At 50.0% G+C, this 14,546-nt stretch overlaps 1 protein-coding gene across 1 annotated transcript in view; it reads left to right on the forward strand.

Moving 5' to 3' along the window:
• Ttyh2 (tweety family member 2) overlaps positions 1–14,546 on the forward strand; it is a 44,557-nt gene that overhangs the window by 1,350 nt on the left and 28,661 nt on the right. The window contains exon 2 of the mRNA XM_050140367.1: positions 11,923–12,095. Within this exon, the coding sequence (XP_049996324.1) occupies positions 11,923–12,095 (173 nt within the window). The remainder of the gene's footprint in view (positions 1–11,922; positions 12,096–14,546) is intronic.

A 14,546-nucleotide genomic window follows, 5' to 3' on the forward strand; every position in this document is an offset into this window, starting at 1 on the left:
AATTATAACTTTCAATGACCCTGCTGCTTGCAGGCTTGGGCAGTCAGCACCTGCGCTTCTGCGAGGATGGATGGAACCCCTTTGTGCTGTTGGGGGTGGGTACTGTCACCCCCAGGCAATGCAGCACTAACTTCTCTGGGTCCGCACTATCCGCCCCCCACCTGGCGCCTCCCCCCCCCCAAACATCTTGTCTGGTCCTGGAAGGAAGGCGTGTTCCCTGTGGACTAGTGACTACCGGCACAGCTCCAGGGAGTCTTCCTTCGGCCAGGGCTTGAAAAGAGACGGATATGGTTTCCGAACAGCAGCTGTGTTGGGGGTGTGGAGAGATCCCAGAGACTGTGCTCTGGGTCCAATCATAGTTTTCTCCTCTCTCCTTGAAGAAATCTAGCCTCTCAGTTGGGTCAAGGAGACCCCTAGCTGGCAGAGGGGTGGTGTGGGTACTCCCGTCACCCCCACAGCCCAAGCCTGACTCCACCCACCCCCAGTCTATGGCTAGATGGCAGCTATACGGGTGAGTCCCACTCCCAGTCCCTAAGCCCCAAACCTTTGGTTTTTGTTCTTTCTCATGACCACTGTACCTACCCCACCCCTGCTTCCATCCTGGTCCAGCTATGAGAGGAAGTAAAACCCTGTGAGATGAATGTGGTGGGCCTTCATGGAAGTCTAGCATTGGGTGTTATTTAAGGCCACTCCTATATTGATAGGTTCCCTTGTTGTCTGACCACGGGTCTCTTTCGTACTGAGCCCTGGAGTCAGGCAGCTGATGAGCTCGCGGTGTAGACTGGGTACCTTCTATCGTAAGTCATCTTGGTGCTCAGCAAACTTAATTTGAGGCTGAGTGTTGTGCCAGGGCCTGGAAGATACGATAAGCAGGGCAGCAGTGACTTAGGCATCTCTGAAGCCAACATAGTTTGAGGCAGGGGCATTACCATTCCTGGGTGGAATTCCAGTTCTATGGCTGTGTGAGCACAGGCAGATGAGATTCCCCCTTCACCTGCATGTAATCCCATGAGTTATTCTACAGTGCACGCACAGTGCGGGCGTTTGCAGAAGACATAGCCAGACCCAGTGATGCCATCATTAGGCGAATGGTCTTGAGATGATGGGTGTCTAAGGACTGTGCCCTATAAAACAGAGAAGAAGAGAGCTAAAGGGCCTGAGCAGGGGAGACTGGAAAACGCATGGGAAAGTCACAGTGTGGACTTTAGGGTCAGTGTGTGTGTGTGTGTTTACACACGTGTGTAGATAGGCTGGAAATGGCCAGTTAGGCTCCAGGAATGAGTCTTCGTGTGCTGGGACCTAGCAAGAAAACCAGGGCATAGAGGAGCAGACCATCTGATGAGCACGTTCTGTGGTCTAGAACTTTCCTGAGAAAGACGGGCTCTGCTTGCTTCCTGGGATTTTTTTTTTCTTTCTGACTAGAAGAGGCAAGAAGAGGGGAGTAGATGCCCTTGGAACTGGAGTTACAGATGAGACGGGAGCCACCCTGAAGGTGATGGAAACTGAACCCCTGCCCTCTGCAAGAGCAACAAGTGCTCTTAATTGCAGAGCCATCTTGCCAGCTCTTGATTGATTGATTGATTGATTGATTGGAGACAGGGTTTTATGTAGTTCAGACTTGCCTTGAATTCACCACACAGCAAAGATATTGAACTTCTGATACTCTTGCCTCTACCTCCCCAGTGCTGGGATTACAGGTCTGTGTCACCATGCCCTGTCTATGGAGTGCTGGGGTCTGAACCCAAGGTTTCCCACGTGCTAGGGAAGCACTCTACCAACAAGTTACATCCCCACTCGCCCCTCCTATTCATTCATTCATTTATTAATTTATTTTTGAGGCGAGTGCCCCAATGTAGTTGAGGCTAGCTTCCAACTGGTGATCCATCTGCCTCCCACCCACCCTAAGATCTGGAATTACAGTTGTGTGTTACCACTCTTGGCTTCTGCCTGGGGACTTTGGGCACCTGAGAAGTCCCTATTCTTCTGAGATGCTGGTCCTCCTCATCTTCTCTGTCAAGGACCGGCCTCAACATGTATACTTCTTACCGGGGTAGAGGCGTGGGAATTGAAGAAATATAAGTAAAGAATACGAAGACACATCAAACAATAAGACAGGAATCATAAGACAGTACCAGGAGGGTTTTACAGGGATTATTGAAAGCCTGAAATCACCCGCATTTATTGTACCACAGCTTTTATACCCAGTGTAAACTGGGGGAGAAGGTCACAAAAGGCTTTATTAACATGATAACACGAGGTTAACTCACATGGTCAATGGCCTCATCACTCTGAGACTTCAAATCATTAGCATTCTGTTCTCTAGGTAGCTAAGGTGCTCTAGGTCACATATGCTGAAGACCGCCCTCTATAGGTGACCTCATAGTTACAACAGCAGTACATTTGCATATCCTGACCACCCATCAGTATGGCATTGGGCATTAAGCTTTTTTGTTTGTTTGTTTTTTGGGACAGGGTTTCTCAGTAGTTTTGGAGCCTGGCCTAGAACTAGCTCCTTGTAGACCAGGTTGGCCTTGAACTCACAGAGACCAGCCTCTGCTGGGATTAAAGGCGTGCGCCACCACCATCCGGCACATTGAGTTCTCTTAATTTCAAAAGAACCAGGCAACCACCTCCTGATTATACCTGTTAGTCTCCAAACTCTCTGACCGGCAGACAAGGTGGAAACGGGCCTGCATTTTTTTTTTGGTCTCTACAATTCCTCTTTTTTTTTAATATTATTTATTATGTATACACTATTCTGCTTGTGTGTATGCCTGCAGAGGGCACCAGACCCCATTACAGCTGGTTGTGAGCCACCGTGTGGTTGCTGGGAATTGAACTCAGGACCTTTGGAAGAGCAGGCAATGCTCTTAACCTCTGAGCCATCTCTCCAGCCCCCAATTCCTCTTTTTTATTAATTTTAATAAAGCCTGTGCTTCTACAACAGGACAGATGATCATCCGCCTTAGGCGAACACTTCCCCATTTCCCAGACACGCCCTTAGAAACAGCATCCTAATTATGCAAGTCCACGTCTTAGTCTTAGGTGCCTGGGGCAGGGGGAGGATCAGACCAGTCACTGACTGCCGACCTCTGTAAACATAGGATTAAGGGAGAAAAATACTTTTGGGCTCTGTGTCTCAGAGACAATTCTTTTTGTCAAGAGAGTTCATCTGTAATTAGTTAGTGTTTTGTGAATAATCATGCTGCTAATGACTGCAGTCTCCTAATTAAAGGAGAGGGGGGATCATTAGGGTTGGGAATGTCCTTTTCAGTTGGTGGGGAGCACTTTTTAACCATTTTTTTACTGTATCAAAATCTAAATTTCTTGCCAGGCAGTGGTGGCGCATGCCTTTAATCCCAGCACTTGGGAGGCAGAGGCAGTTGGATTTCTGTGAGTTCAAGGCCAGCCTGGTCTACAAGAGCTAGTTCCAGGACAGGCTCCAAAGCTACAGAGAAACCCTGTCTCGAAAAACCACACACACACACACACACACACACACACACACACACACACACACAAAGTCTAAATTTCTTATCAATATATCAAATCCAAGTGCTCATAGGAAGTGTCAAAACTTTTCTTAACTTCTTATGGGAAGCTAAAGTAGCTACAAACATTAACTGGTCAATACCATAATTCTAGAATGGAAATTAACAATAAACCCACAATTTGTCCTATCACAATTCTCTTAAATCCATTGCAATCAAAAGACAAGAAAAGTTTTCTGATGGGTGAGAGTCCAGCGGCATTGCTGCTTTTAAGTAACTGTCCAGTCTCTGAGCAGCAGCCACACCCTTAGGCCACCCTCCTCCTACTGAAGAGGGCTTCACACTCCTTGTAATGAGTCCTTCCCCTCCCCCCCCCAGGGGAAAGTTTAGGTCTCAGTTCTCAGGTCCAATATTTCAACAGCTGATACAATATCACACTGTCAAAATGAGTTCTGTGTCCCAAAGAGTAAAGCATTCGACTGGGTGGTAGTGGCGCACACCTTTAATCCCAGCACTTGGGAGGCCGAGGCAGGCCGATCTCTGAATTCAAGGCCAGCCTGGTCTACAAGAACTAGTTCCAGGACAGGCTCCAAAGCTATAGAGAATCCCTGTCTCAAAAAAACAAACAAACAAACAAAAAAGAGTAAACAGTCAAATGTTCAGTCTGTGGTTCTGGTCCAACTCCATGGTAAACAGGACTCAGGAGGTCTGGAAGTCTGCGTAGCAAGTCCATCAAGAGGCTGGAAATCACCAGTCATCACCACGCTGATGTCAGACTGCAGCCAGTTGTTTTCAGGATGATTGGTTCAGGTACCTCTTTCCTCGGCCTGCAGCATGGTGGTTATGAGAAGTCAGGATCATGGGCTCAGGAACCTCTTTTCACTTCCCCTATGGAGTCATCAGCGGCTGTGATGTCATCAGGGCGGGTACTCCTCTGTGGGGGCGTTAGCAGCTACCATGTCATGGGGGCTGGCTCTCCTTTTCTGTAAGTGCAGTCATCTCATCCAGGTTTATTTTCTTCCTGTGAAAAAAGCACAAACACATCCTCCATCCCCAAATTAATATAGGGTCAGGTCTTTTGTATAATCCAGTGCAAGGGTTTTTTTTTTTTTCACCTTGCCTTAGCAAAGGTCACCTTGGTATCATCTGCCACAATCTGTACCCAACGTAAACTAGGGGAGAAGGTAACAAAAGACTTTATTTAAACGTGTTACAAAAGGTTAACTCACACTGTCTATGGCCTTATCACTCTGAGACATCAAATCCTTAGCATTCTGTTCTCCAGGTAGCTAAGATGCCCTAGGTCACGTGTGCTGAAGACTGCCCTCTCTAGGTGACCTCACAGTTACAAAAGAAGGAACAGAAGTACATTTGCATATCCTGACCACTCTTCCTGACGGCATTGAGCTATCTTAATTTCAAAAAAGCCAGGCAACCACCTCCTGAATTAGGAGCTGTAATTATACCTGCCAGTCTCCAAACTCTCTGATGGACAGACAAGGTGGAAATGGGCCTACATTTTTTGGCCTCCACACCTCTCCCCATTGAACTTGAGTCTGAGTCCTCAAGAAGCCTCTGCATCACCAGCGATTCAGAGAAAGTGTCTCTGGGCCCAGCAGAGGCTGACAGGGCAGGGATCAGGAATTCTACTGAGCTGTGTCTATAACAGGGAGTAGCCTAGCTCTCCATCCCAGATCCTGGAAGTGGGAGATGATCTGATCCCTGCTCTGAAGAGTAGCAAAAAGGCCAAAGAGCTCACGGGTGGGAAGCAGGTAGCCATAATCCCCGCGTGGGGAGAAGACCCCAACTGGCTTGGTACCCAGGTGGCAGTGCTAAGGATAATTAGAAAGTCACAAAAAGTTGAACTGTGTTGTAGGAGGCCGCTCATTTGTTACCGGCTGCTCAACCCTGAAATAACCACACAGAAACTATTAACTAAATCACTGCTTGGCCTATTAGTTCTAGCTTCTTATTGGCTAGCTCTTACATCTTAATTTAACCCATTTCCGTTATTTTATATTTTACCACGAGGCTCGTGGCCTACCCGCAAGATTCTGAATTGTCTGTTCCCGGTAGCAGCAGCTACATGGTGTCTCCTGACTCTGCCTTCTTTTTCCCAGCATTCAGCTTAGTTTTCCCCCCACACCCCCCACCTAGCTCTGTTCTGCCCTGCAATAGGCTCAAGCAATTTCTTTATTCATTGCCCAATAAAAACAACACATATACAAAGGGACTTCCCACACCAGGGCTATGTCTCTTAAGCTACTTCAGTTCCCTTCTCATCTGGGGAATCGTCGCCCTTATCATCCACCAGCCACTCAGGAGAGGCCAGACCCTGATGATGTCCTGTCCACAGTACTTCCTGTTGGGTCTGTGAACAGCACACCCATCCAGGCCTTCTGCAGGCCCTGTGTTAGGAAGGTGTTCATTGTTGGAATTTGACTTGGATTTTCCCACGTCTCAGTTCACAGACTCCCCTGAGAGTCCCCTGTGAGAAGTTGAAGATGTAGCTTAGTTGGGAGTTCTTGCCTAACACACATGGACGAAGCCCTGAGCTGCATCCCCAGCAACCCAAAAATATGCGTATGTTAAACACATGCCTCGATCCCAGCACTTAGAAAGCAGAAGCCAGTGGATCTTTGTGAGTTCTAGACCAGCCTGGCATACACAGTAAATTCCAGGACAGCTGGGGATTTAGAAAGATCCTGCCTAAATAATAACAATAATATAAACACAAACAAAAAATAACTCTTGGCTTCATATGCAGTTTGAGACCAGCCTGGGCTATAGATCCTGTCTTGTCTGGGTTTTTTTTTTTTTTTTTTAAGCCCCAACTGAGTATGGAAGGGATGGAGTGTGGAATTCTGGGAGAACAACAGGATGCTCTGGCTCAGCTGGAGGCAGATCTGAGGAGGAAAATGCAGACTTTCAGAACCCAGCCCTGTGGGAGATGAGCCAAGGTCGGGATGAGGAAGCCCGTTCATTCCATCTGAACTTGGAGTCATGGTCATCAGGCAGTCACGCCAGTTCCCCAAGGAATTAACCCTTCCCTAGCTTTGAGGTGCTGCTGTCCCTACAGAGCATGAGGAGAGGCCACCTGCTTCCACCAGAGGCTAGCACACCACTCAAGTTGTCCGTACTCCCTCAGGGTCTGTCTACAGTGGCTGCCGCTGTCCCCCTGACCTGAGTCCTGGGGTGGTGCTGACTGCAGATGATAAGCCAGAAAGAACTGAAGGAGCTTTGATGATGGGCATGGTGCTGGGCCGGCAGCAGTGGTGGTGTGAGGGTGGGGGGCGGGGCAGTAGGAGTCGCAGGGCCATGTGGACGTTGGCGATCGCTTGAGTGTGTATGAGTGGAATTATCCACCCGTCTTCCGTCCCCAGTCCCTGTCCTGCCCGTGCACTAATTAGGAACAGAGAGACATAATGGTCTGATAGAGCAGCAGGTGGCACCAAGTTGACTGTGCTTCCCTCTGTCTTCCCCACCCCATCTTTCTTTCCTAATTCCCTTTCCTTTCTGTCCCTTGGTCCTTGGCCCATGGACAGCCCAGTTTCCAGCTCCCCCTTTAGTGCCTAGGACTCATGGGGTGAACAACTAACAGCCCCACCCTGACTGTATTTGGGCTTCCTATCCACAGCCATTTTACCCTGACCTGTTATTATTGACCGAATTGAGGCTAACTGCCTGGCCTGGAGAGGGCCCAGACCCAGAGCTGTCCAGGAAATCCAGGCTCAGGAGTTCAGGGCCCCGCAGGAAATCTCGGCTCATAATTTCCAGGAACCAGAAATCCAGCAACCAGCTGTGGAGAGCTGGCGGGTCAGGTTTATAGAGACTGGAAAGGCAGTGGCTCGTCTCCCTCCTGGCTGGGGACACCTGGCAGAATCAACGGTTCCTTCTGCTTGGGGGGACCACAGAGGACACCCTCCTGGGAGTGAAGGCAGCTGGGCCATTAGCTTGGCAACGCCAGTCATTGTTATTGGAAATACTTTCTGGGGCTGGTGAAATGGCTCAGAGAGTAAGACACTTGCCACCAATCCTGATGACGTGAATTCTGTACCCACGGCCCACAATGCATAAGGTGAGCATTGACACCCTAAAGTTGTGCTCTGACTCCCACACTAGAGTCATGAAATGTGTGCACCCCCACACATAAATAAATGTAATAAAATGTAAATTATATATTTATTCATTATAACGTAATACAACATGTCTATTCTTATCTCTTCAGCTTAATCAACCCCACTGTCTCCCAAGACAGGGTTTCTCTATGCAGCCTTGACTGTCCTGGAACTCGCTTTGTAGACCAGGCTAGCCTCGAACTGACAGAGGTCGGCCTGCCTCTGTCTTGCGAGTGCTGGGATTAAAGGTGTACACCACCACCACCTGGCTAATTTTGTTATTTTAAAAAAATGTGTCTGTGTGTGCAGTGGTGGATACATACATGTGTGTTTTGGTGGATATACACATGTGTACATATGCACATGCTTTTTCACACATGGAGGACAGAAGGAGACATTGGGTGTCTGGCTCCATCACACTCAGCCCTACTCCCATGAGTCAGGGCTTCTCACTGTGTTTAGAACAAGGTGGGGGAGCCAACAAGCCTCCTTCCTATCTTCTCTCTATAGATCTGGGGTTATAGGTTTTGTGTGTGCGTGTGTGCATGTATGTGACCATACTCAGACTTTGAGGTGGGAGCCAGGATCCGAACTCAAGTCCCCATGCTTGTCAGCAAGTATTCTTACCACCAAATCCTCTCCGCAACCCTCACCTTGTATGTAATATATTATCCTGGCCAAGTGTGCCCTTGACCACCCAAGGCACTGTGGCATCCGCCTCCACCTCCGATGCCACAGGTGATCACCTCTGAAAGCACTGAGTATGGTCTGTTGCCCCGTTGCCTCATCCCCCTCTGTTAGGTTTACCCATATCATACGTAGCTGCTGGTACCCTCTCAGGCCTGTGTAGTGTTGCATCATATGACTACAGCACCAGGCGTGTGTTGAGTGGTGAGCACATGGGCTGTTTCCAGTGTTTGCTGACTACCGCTGAGCTGAGTGACTGTGGACTTTTGTATGTGGATCTTGTGGGGATGACACACCCCTCCTCTCTATGAAGTAGAGCTGCTGGGTCACGGTGCATATAGACACACAGTGGCTTGCAGGTTGTCCAATGGGAATGCCTGTTTCTTGGTGGTGGGATTTCAGGGCCTGTAAGAAAAGTGGGGTGGGGCTTACTTTTAGTTTTTGGAAACAGGATCTCATTCTGAAGTCCAGGCCAGCCTTACTTCCTTGATTGCTAGGATGATGGGCACAGATGTGTGCCACCATGTCCAGCCACCGAGAGTCATTTCTAGATCTGGATGTGGTAGGAACACGTCATCCTGGCACTGGCACTTACAAGAGAGGGACACCAACAGGACAAGGTAAAGCTGGGCTACATAGTGAGCTCAAGGACAGTGTGGGGACCTGATGTGGGATTGCCCTCTGTATGCTGTGAATACCATTGGTTAATAAAGAAACTGTCTTGGCCCTGCACGGGGATAAACTGAATGCTGGGAGAAAGGAGGCAGAGTCAGAGAGAAGCCATGTAGTCCTGCAGGAGACAGACGGACAGAACTTTATCCAGTAAGCCACAGCCATGTGGCCATATACAGATTAATAGAGATGGGTCAAAGATATAAGAGTTAACCAATAAGAAGCTAGAGCTAATGAGCCAATCAGTGATTTAGATAATATAGTTTCTGTGTGTTTATTTCGGGGCTGAGCAACTGGGAACCAACAAACTGCTTCCTCCAACAGAGACCCAACAGTGGTGGGGCTGGAGAGATGGCTCAGTTGTTAAGAGCACTGACTGCTCTTCCAAAGGACCCAGGTTCAATTCCCAGCACCCACATGTCACCTCACAATTTTCTGTATTTCTCGTTCCAGGGTACCCAATACCCATGGCAAAGCACAAGTGCGCATTAAAACAAACAAACAAAAACCAACAGTGGTAATTGCACCCCCAAGGCTCTCTGTGTCCTCTCTGACTCAATTTCAAGAAGAAGCTAAACTGCTGGGGGGTGTGGCAGGATGGGGTGGGGTGGGGGGGTAGAAGGATCATCCCTTAATTAATCTGTTGCTTCTGAACTTGAGTGAGATATAGTTGGCATGGGGTCAGCTCTAGTTTTGTTCTGTTCTTTGGGATTTTGTTGTTTGTTCTAGTTAGGGTTTTATTGCTGCGAAGAGGTGCCATGACCATTTCAACTCTTATAAAGGAAAGCATTTAATTGGGGCTGGCTTACAGTTAAGAGGTTTAGTCCATTATCATCATGGCAGGAAGCGTGGCAGCACACAGGCAGACATGGTGCTGGGAAAGGAGCCAAGAATTTTACATCTGGATCAACAGGCAGCAGGAAGAGAGAGTGACTCTGGGCCTGGCTTGAACTTCTAAAACTTCAAAGCCCACCCCGCCCCACTCCCACGTATCCCAGTGATGCATTTCCTCTGACAAGGCCACACCTCCTAGTAGTGCCACTCCCTATGGGCCTAGTGGGGCCATTTCCATTCAAACCCCCACACTGTTGCTGTTGTTGATCTTTGAGATGGAGTCTCATATGGCCCAGACAGACTTCAGATCAAGTATGTAACCAAAGACGGCACTGAGCTTCTGATCCTCCCCTCTTCAGGCCCACCTAGAGCTCTGAATTTTCAAAGTGAGTTGTTGTCTGTCAGGAAGCCAAGGTGTCCCCTCTACATGGGATTATACGTGTGAACCACCAGGCCCAGTTTTATGCAGCGCTGGGGGTACAATCCTGGCCTTCCAGCTTGCTAGGCAAACCACTCACCTGGACCCCATCTTCAACTCCTCCTACTTCCAACTCTGACAGGCTAGGTCCAGGGTAGGCCTTCAGAGTCCCCCAGCTCCAGTGAGGTGTCCTGCTTCTGTCAGAGAGCAAGTTGCAGGGTGCTGACTTCGTGTGGGGAGCTTAATCACCCTTCCCCTGCCCCAGCCTCCTCTGCAGGGGAAAATGCCTTCCAGGAAGGTGGGCAGTGACTTCCCACTGTCTCAGGACAGCAGAGTTTTGAGGTCATTCTAAGGGGCAGGAGGGTGGTCCAGGCCTGCCTCAGCTTGAGGACTATGGAGGATGCTGCACTCAGAGATGCTGCCCTACCTTCCACCTCCCTAGAGGAGGAAGGAGCTCCCGTCCATGCTTGAGTGTTGCCCAGGTGGAAGTGGGCATTTGCTAAGGGAAATGAGACGTCTCATTTGTCCTCCCAGTTGACCTCATCACTTCCAGATTTGTCCCTAAGGATGAGAAGCCTGTCTACCCAGTGTTAGCATCAGGGCAGCCCAGTCAGGGGTCCTATGAGCTGCCTGCATCCTCCCAGGGATGCAGGGCAGCTGAGCAGTTGCCCATAGGGTTCATCTCCATACAGTCTATCCAGCCTGCAGCCACCAGCCTCAGTGCCGCGGGTCGCCTCCCTGTGGTCTCCTGCACACATGATTGCTACCACCCGCCCAGGTTCCCTGGCGAAAGCTCTAGAGAGAGCAACCCCCACTGGGACACTCTGGATGAGGGCATGGCTGAGGCCGAATGGGAAGCCAGGAAGCTGTCAGCTCAGGAGCCTGACTTAGAGCCAGGTCCAGCCCTGGCTGACGGCCACTGATCCCTGGACCATCTGGCGTCCATCTGGCCAAATCAAGGGATTGGAAGAAGCGGTGGAGGGGGCCACCTAGGCCTCCCAACAGCAACGGTTCCCTTTGAAAACCCTGAGCTGCTAAGGGGAACTGAAGAGGTATCCCCACACCCCTCCACGTTCTGGCTTCACTGCTACACTGGCATGTCAGTTGATTGTCCCTGGCAGGGTACAGCAAGGAGGACACCACAGATTATCTACCCTGGCTCCTTTATACCCACCCTATATCACCGAGCTGACTTCTGAGGACTCTGGAGAGCTCCAGCATTTGGGATAAGCACATTGCCTTTTGATATAAAAAGACTGGTCTGGCCTGGTGGGGCCGAGGTATGGCAGCATCTGTGATTCTTAGTGTCCGTAGCTTAGTTTCACGGAGCACCTAAGAGAGACCGAAGGCTGCTGCTTCAACTGGCTTTCTCTTTCATATTCAGTCTGGAACTCCAGCCGATGATCCCGCCCACATTCCTGGTGGATCTCCCCACCTCTATCAAATTGATCTAGAAACACAGAGAGACAGAGACAGAGATACAGAGAGACCGAGAGAGATTTGAATTGCCTAGCCAGTTCTGGACCCCTCACCAACCCTTCTCATCGCCAAGCCCTTCCGGTTCATCCATTATCCCCATGCTGGCACCAATGGAGGACAGGCTGTTTATTTAGAGAGCTGAGCATAAAGATGCAGTAGGCTCCCGGGACTCCCCACCCTGCTGCTGGACCGGAAGCTGACACGGCCCCTCCCTCTCTTACAGTCGCTGCTCTTCCTGGGGGTGGTTGCAGCCATTGGCTTGGGCCTGAACCTCATCTTCCTCGCTGTTTACCTGGTGTGTACATGCTGCTGCCGGCGGGACCACACAGTGGAGACCAAGCAGTCCAACTCCTGCTGCGTCACCTGGACAGCCGTGGTGGCCGGGCTCCTCTGCTGGTGAGTGTCCTGTGCGCAGCCACACCGTGGTTTCAACTCAGCTGGCAAGGGGCCAGGTGGGCAGAGGGCACCCAACAGACACATGCAAGGGAAAGCCAGCCTGTGAGCAGGACACGCCCCATGTCCATGTGGCCCCTCATCAGTGACTGGCCACATTCACCAACCGAGCCAATGCCTGGATGAACAAACCTGCCTCCCCAAATGAATACTGTCCCTTTTGTGGCCACACATCCCTAGTGTGGTGATGGGGGTCTACGTAGTGACCCCCCCTCCAAATCTCCTCTACCAGACTAGGGCCAGGCCTGACAGCTACCTGGGTCCCTCCCTGAGGTGACCAGATGACAGTGGGCATCTCTTTTCTCTGCATCCCCATCGCCTTCCACAGCTGCCCTGGGTCTGTAGCTCCAATCAGTTCCGTTGTCTTGTGAGATCAGGCGCTTTTAATGCCTTTCGGTAGATCTTCTCCTGGGCTCTGACTGAGAAATGAAGGTTCCCAGCACTGTGGGAGAGCCCACCCCACCCACCCAACACCCAGCCCGTGTGTGCAACCTCTGTTGGGAAGTGGGTGTGTTTTTCTTGTTTCTCTATCTGTAGAAATTTTTCAAATGTGTAGCGCCCCCTTGAGATGTTGAAGGGTGTGGCCACCCTCTAAGGTAAGAGTCCCTTGCTGCTTGTTGGAAGGGCCGGTCCTAGGCTCTAGTCTGCAGGAGGGACCCCTTACTCCTGAACACTTCTTTTCTATTATAATGTATTCATTCACTGTTTCTTTGTTGCCTTTTGGCCAAGATGGAGTGTGGTGACGTGTTCATGATATCACGTGGGTGGGCATGTGGGGCTCATGGAAGCCAAATGAGAGGCCATCCTCAAAGCAGCGAATGAAGACCGAGGACCTAGTGAAACTGTGGCTGGGGCCAGGGCCTATGGGAAAAAGTTCCAGCCCAGATGGGTAGGTGATCTGACCAGAGACGAGCTAGAGCTCCCATGAAGAACTGGGGTGCTAAAAACCCTCTACCTGGTGTAGGACATCACAGGATGGTTAGGGAGAGGTGGGACCCAAAGACACATACCAACAGTGCTTGCTCCAATGCAGTGATCCCTGGATCCACAGAACACTACCGGTGCTCCAGGTTTCCAGTAGGGTTACTGCCGGATAAGCTTATTGTCGGGTACAAATGCCAGTAAAGTGCATTGAATGCTGGCTAACCCAGCGTCCAAATAGCACCATTGTAATTTGGCCATGTGTATTTTGTAGCAGGTAAAAATGGCTCTAAGTGGTCTAGTCCAATAAGCAATTATTACCTGTAGTGAAGAAAAACGCCAAGGGACCGAATGAGAAGACGGCTCAACGGTTAAGAGCCCCGGCTGCTCTTCTGGAGAATGTAGGTTAATTTCTCAACAGCCACATGGTGGCTCACAAGCAGCTGTATGTGACTTCGGTTCCAGGGGCTCCAATGCTTCGTTGGGCCTCCATGGGCACCAGGCACACATGTGGTGCCTAGACATATGCTCAGGCAAAACACCCACGCTTATAAAATAAAATGGAAAAGAAAATCAGGAGACGGGTTTTCAGAATAAGCTGAACTGAAAACGAGGAAAAGGAAGAAGAGAACAGCTCAAAACAGAAGGGGCCATGGTGGCAGGATTCCTTCTGTACAGCATTCTACAGCAGGCTCCAGGCAAGAGGACATCAGCAGTAAAAGCCAGCCGTTGCTTCCACCTCTTTTTGTTTGTTTTTTTAAGTTTATTTTTTAAGCATGCTTTCCGCGTGTGAATGTTTTGCCTGCGAACTTGACACCAGCGATGGCGTGGAGAAAGATGGACAGGGCCACGGTGCCGCGAAGCCGACTCAGAGTGGGTAGTGTTACTGCTTGAATGCCAAGACCACTGATGGGAGCCAGGCATGGTGGTACAGCCTTTAATCCCAGGACTCGGGAGACAGAGGCAGATGGATCTCTGTGAGTTCAAGCCCAGCCTGGTCTATAAATCGAGTTCCAGGGCAGCCAGGCTACACCTGTCTCAAGGAAGGACGGATAAGCATCTGTGTGTGTGGTGTGTGTGTGTGTGTGCGCGCGCGCGCACATGCATGCACGTGTCCTCTTGCATTTATTTTCCCCCAAGGTAGTGTTTTGGATGAGAGCTCAGGAGGCTGCTCGATTGGTCCTGTGATCCCTGGAAGGGAGGACCACATGGATATGAATATGATGGATGACGGAGTTAAGATTGCAAATGATGTACTCAGGCTGGAATGTTGGATTCAAGCCAACCATGAAATTTCACACAGATGGATTTCAAGTTTGGCTTTAGGTTAAAATCAATATGACACCATAGGAAAGAAGAGAAACTGAGCCTGACTATTCCTAAGGAGAAATTCTGGGAGGGGCTGTTACAGACCATAGTTCAGTGAGAACATGAGGGGCAGGCCAGTAGACGGGGGGGGGGGGGGGGGGGGGG

The sequence above is a fragment of the Alexandromys fortis genome, unplaced genomic scaffold (genome assembly GCF_014885135.2).
Source record: "Alexandromys fortis isolate MF-2015 unplaced genomic scaffold, M_Fortis_MF-2015_v1.1 scaffold_39, whole genome shotgun sequence".
In the NCBI taxonomy this organism is placed as follows: Eukaryota; Metazoa; Chordata; class Mammalia; order Rodentia; family Cricetidae; genus Alexandromys; species Alexandromys fortis.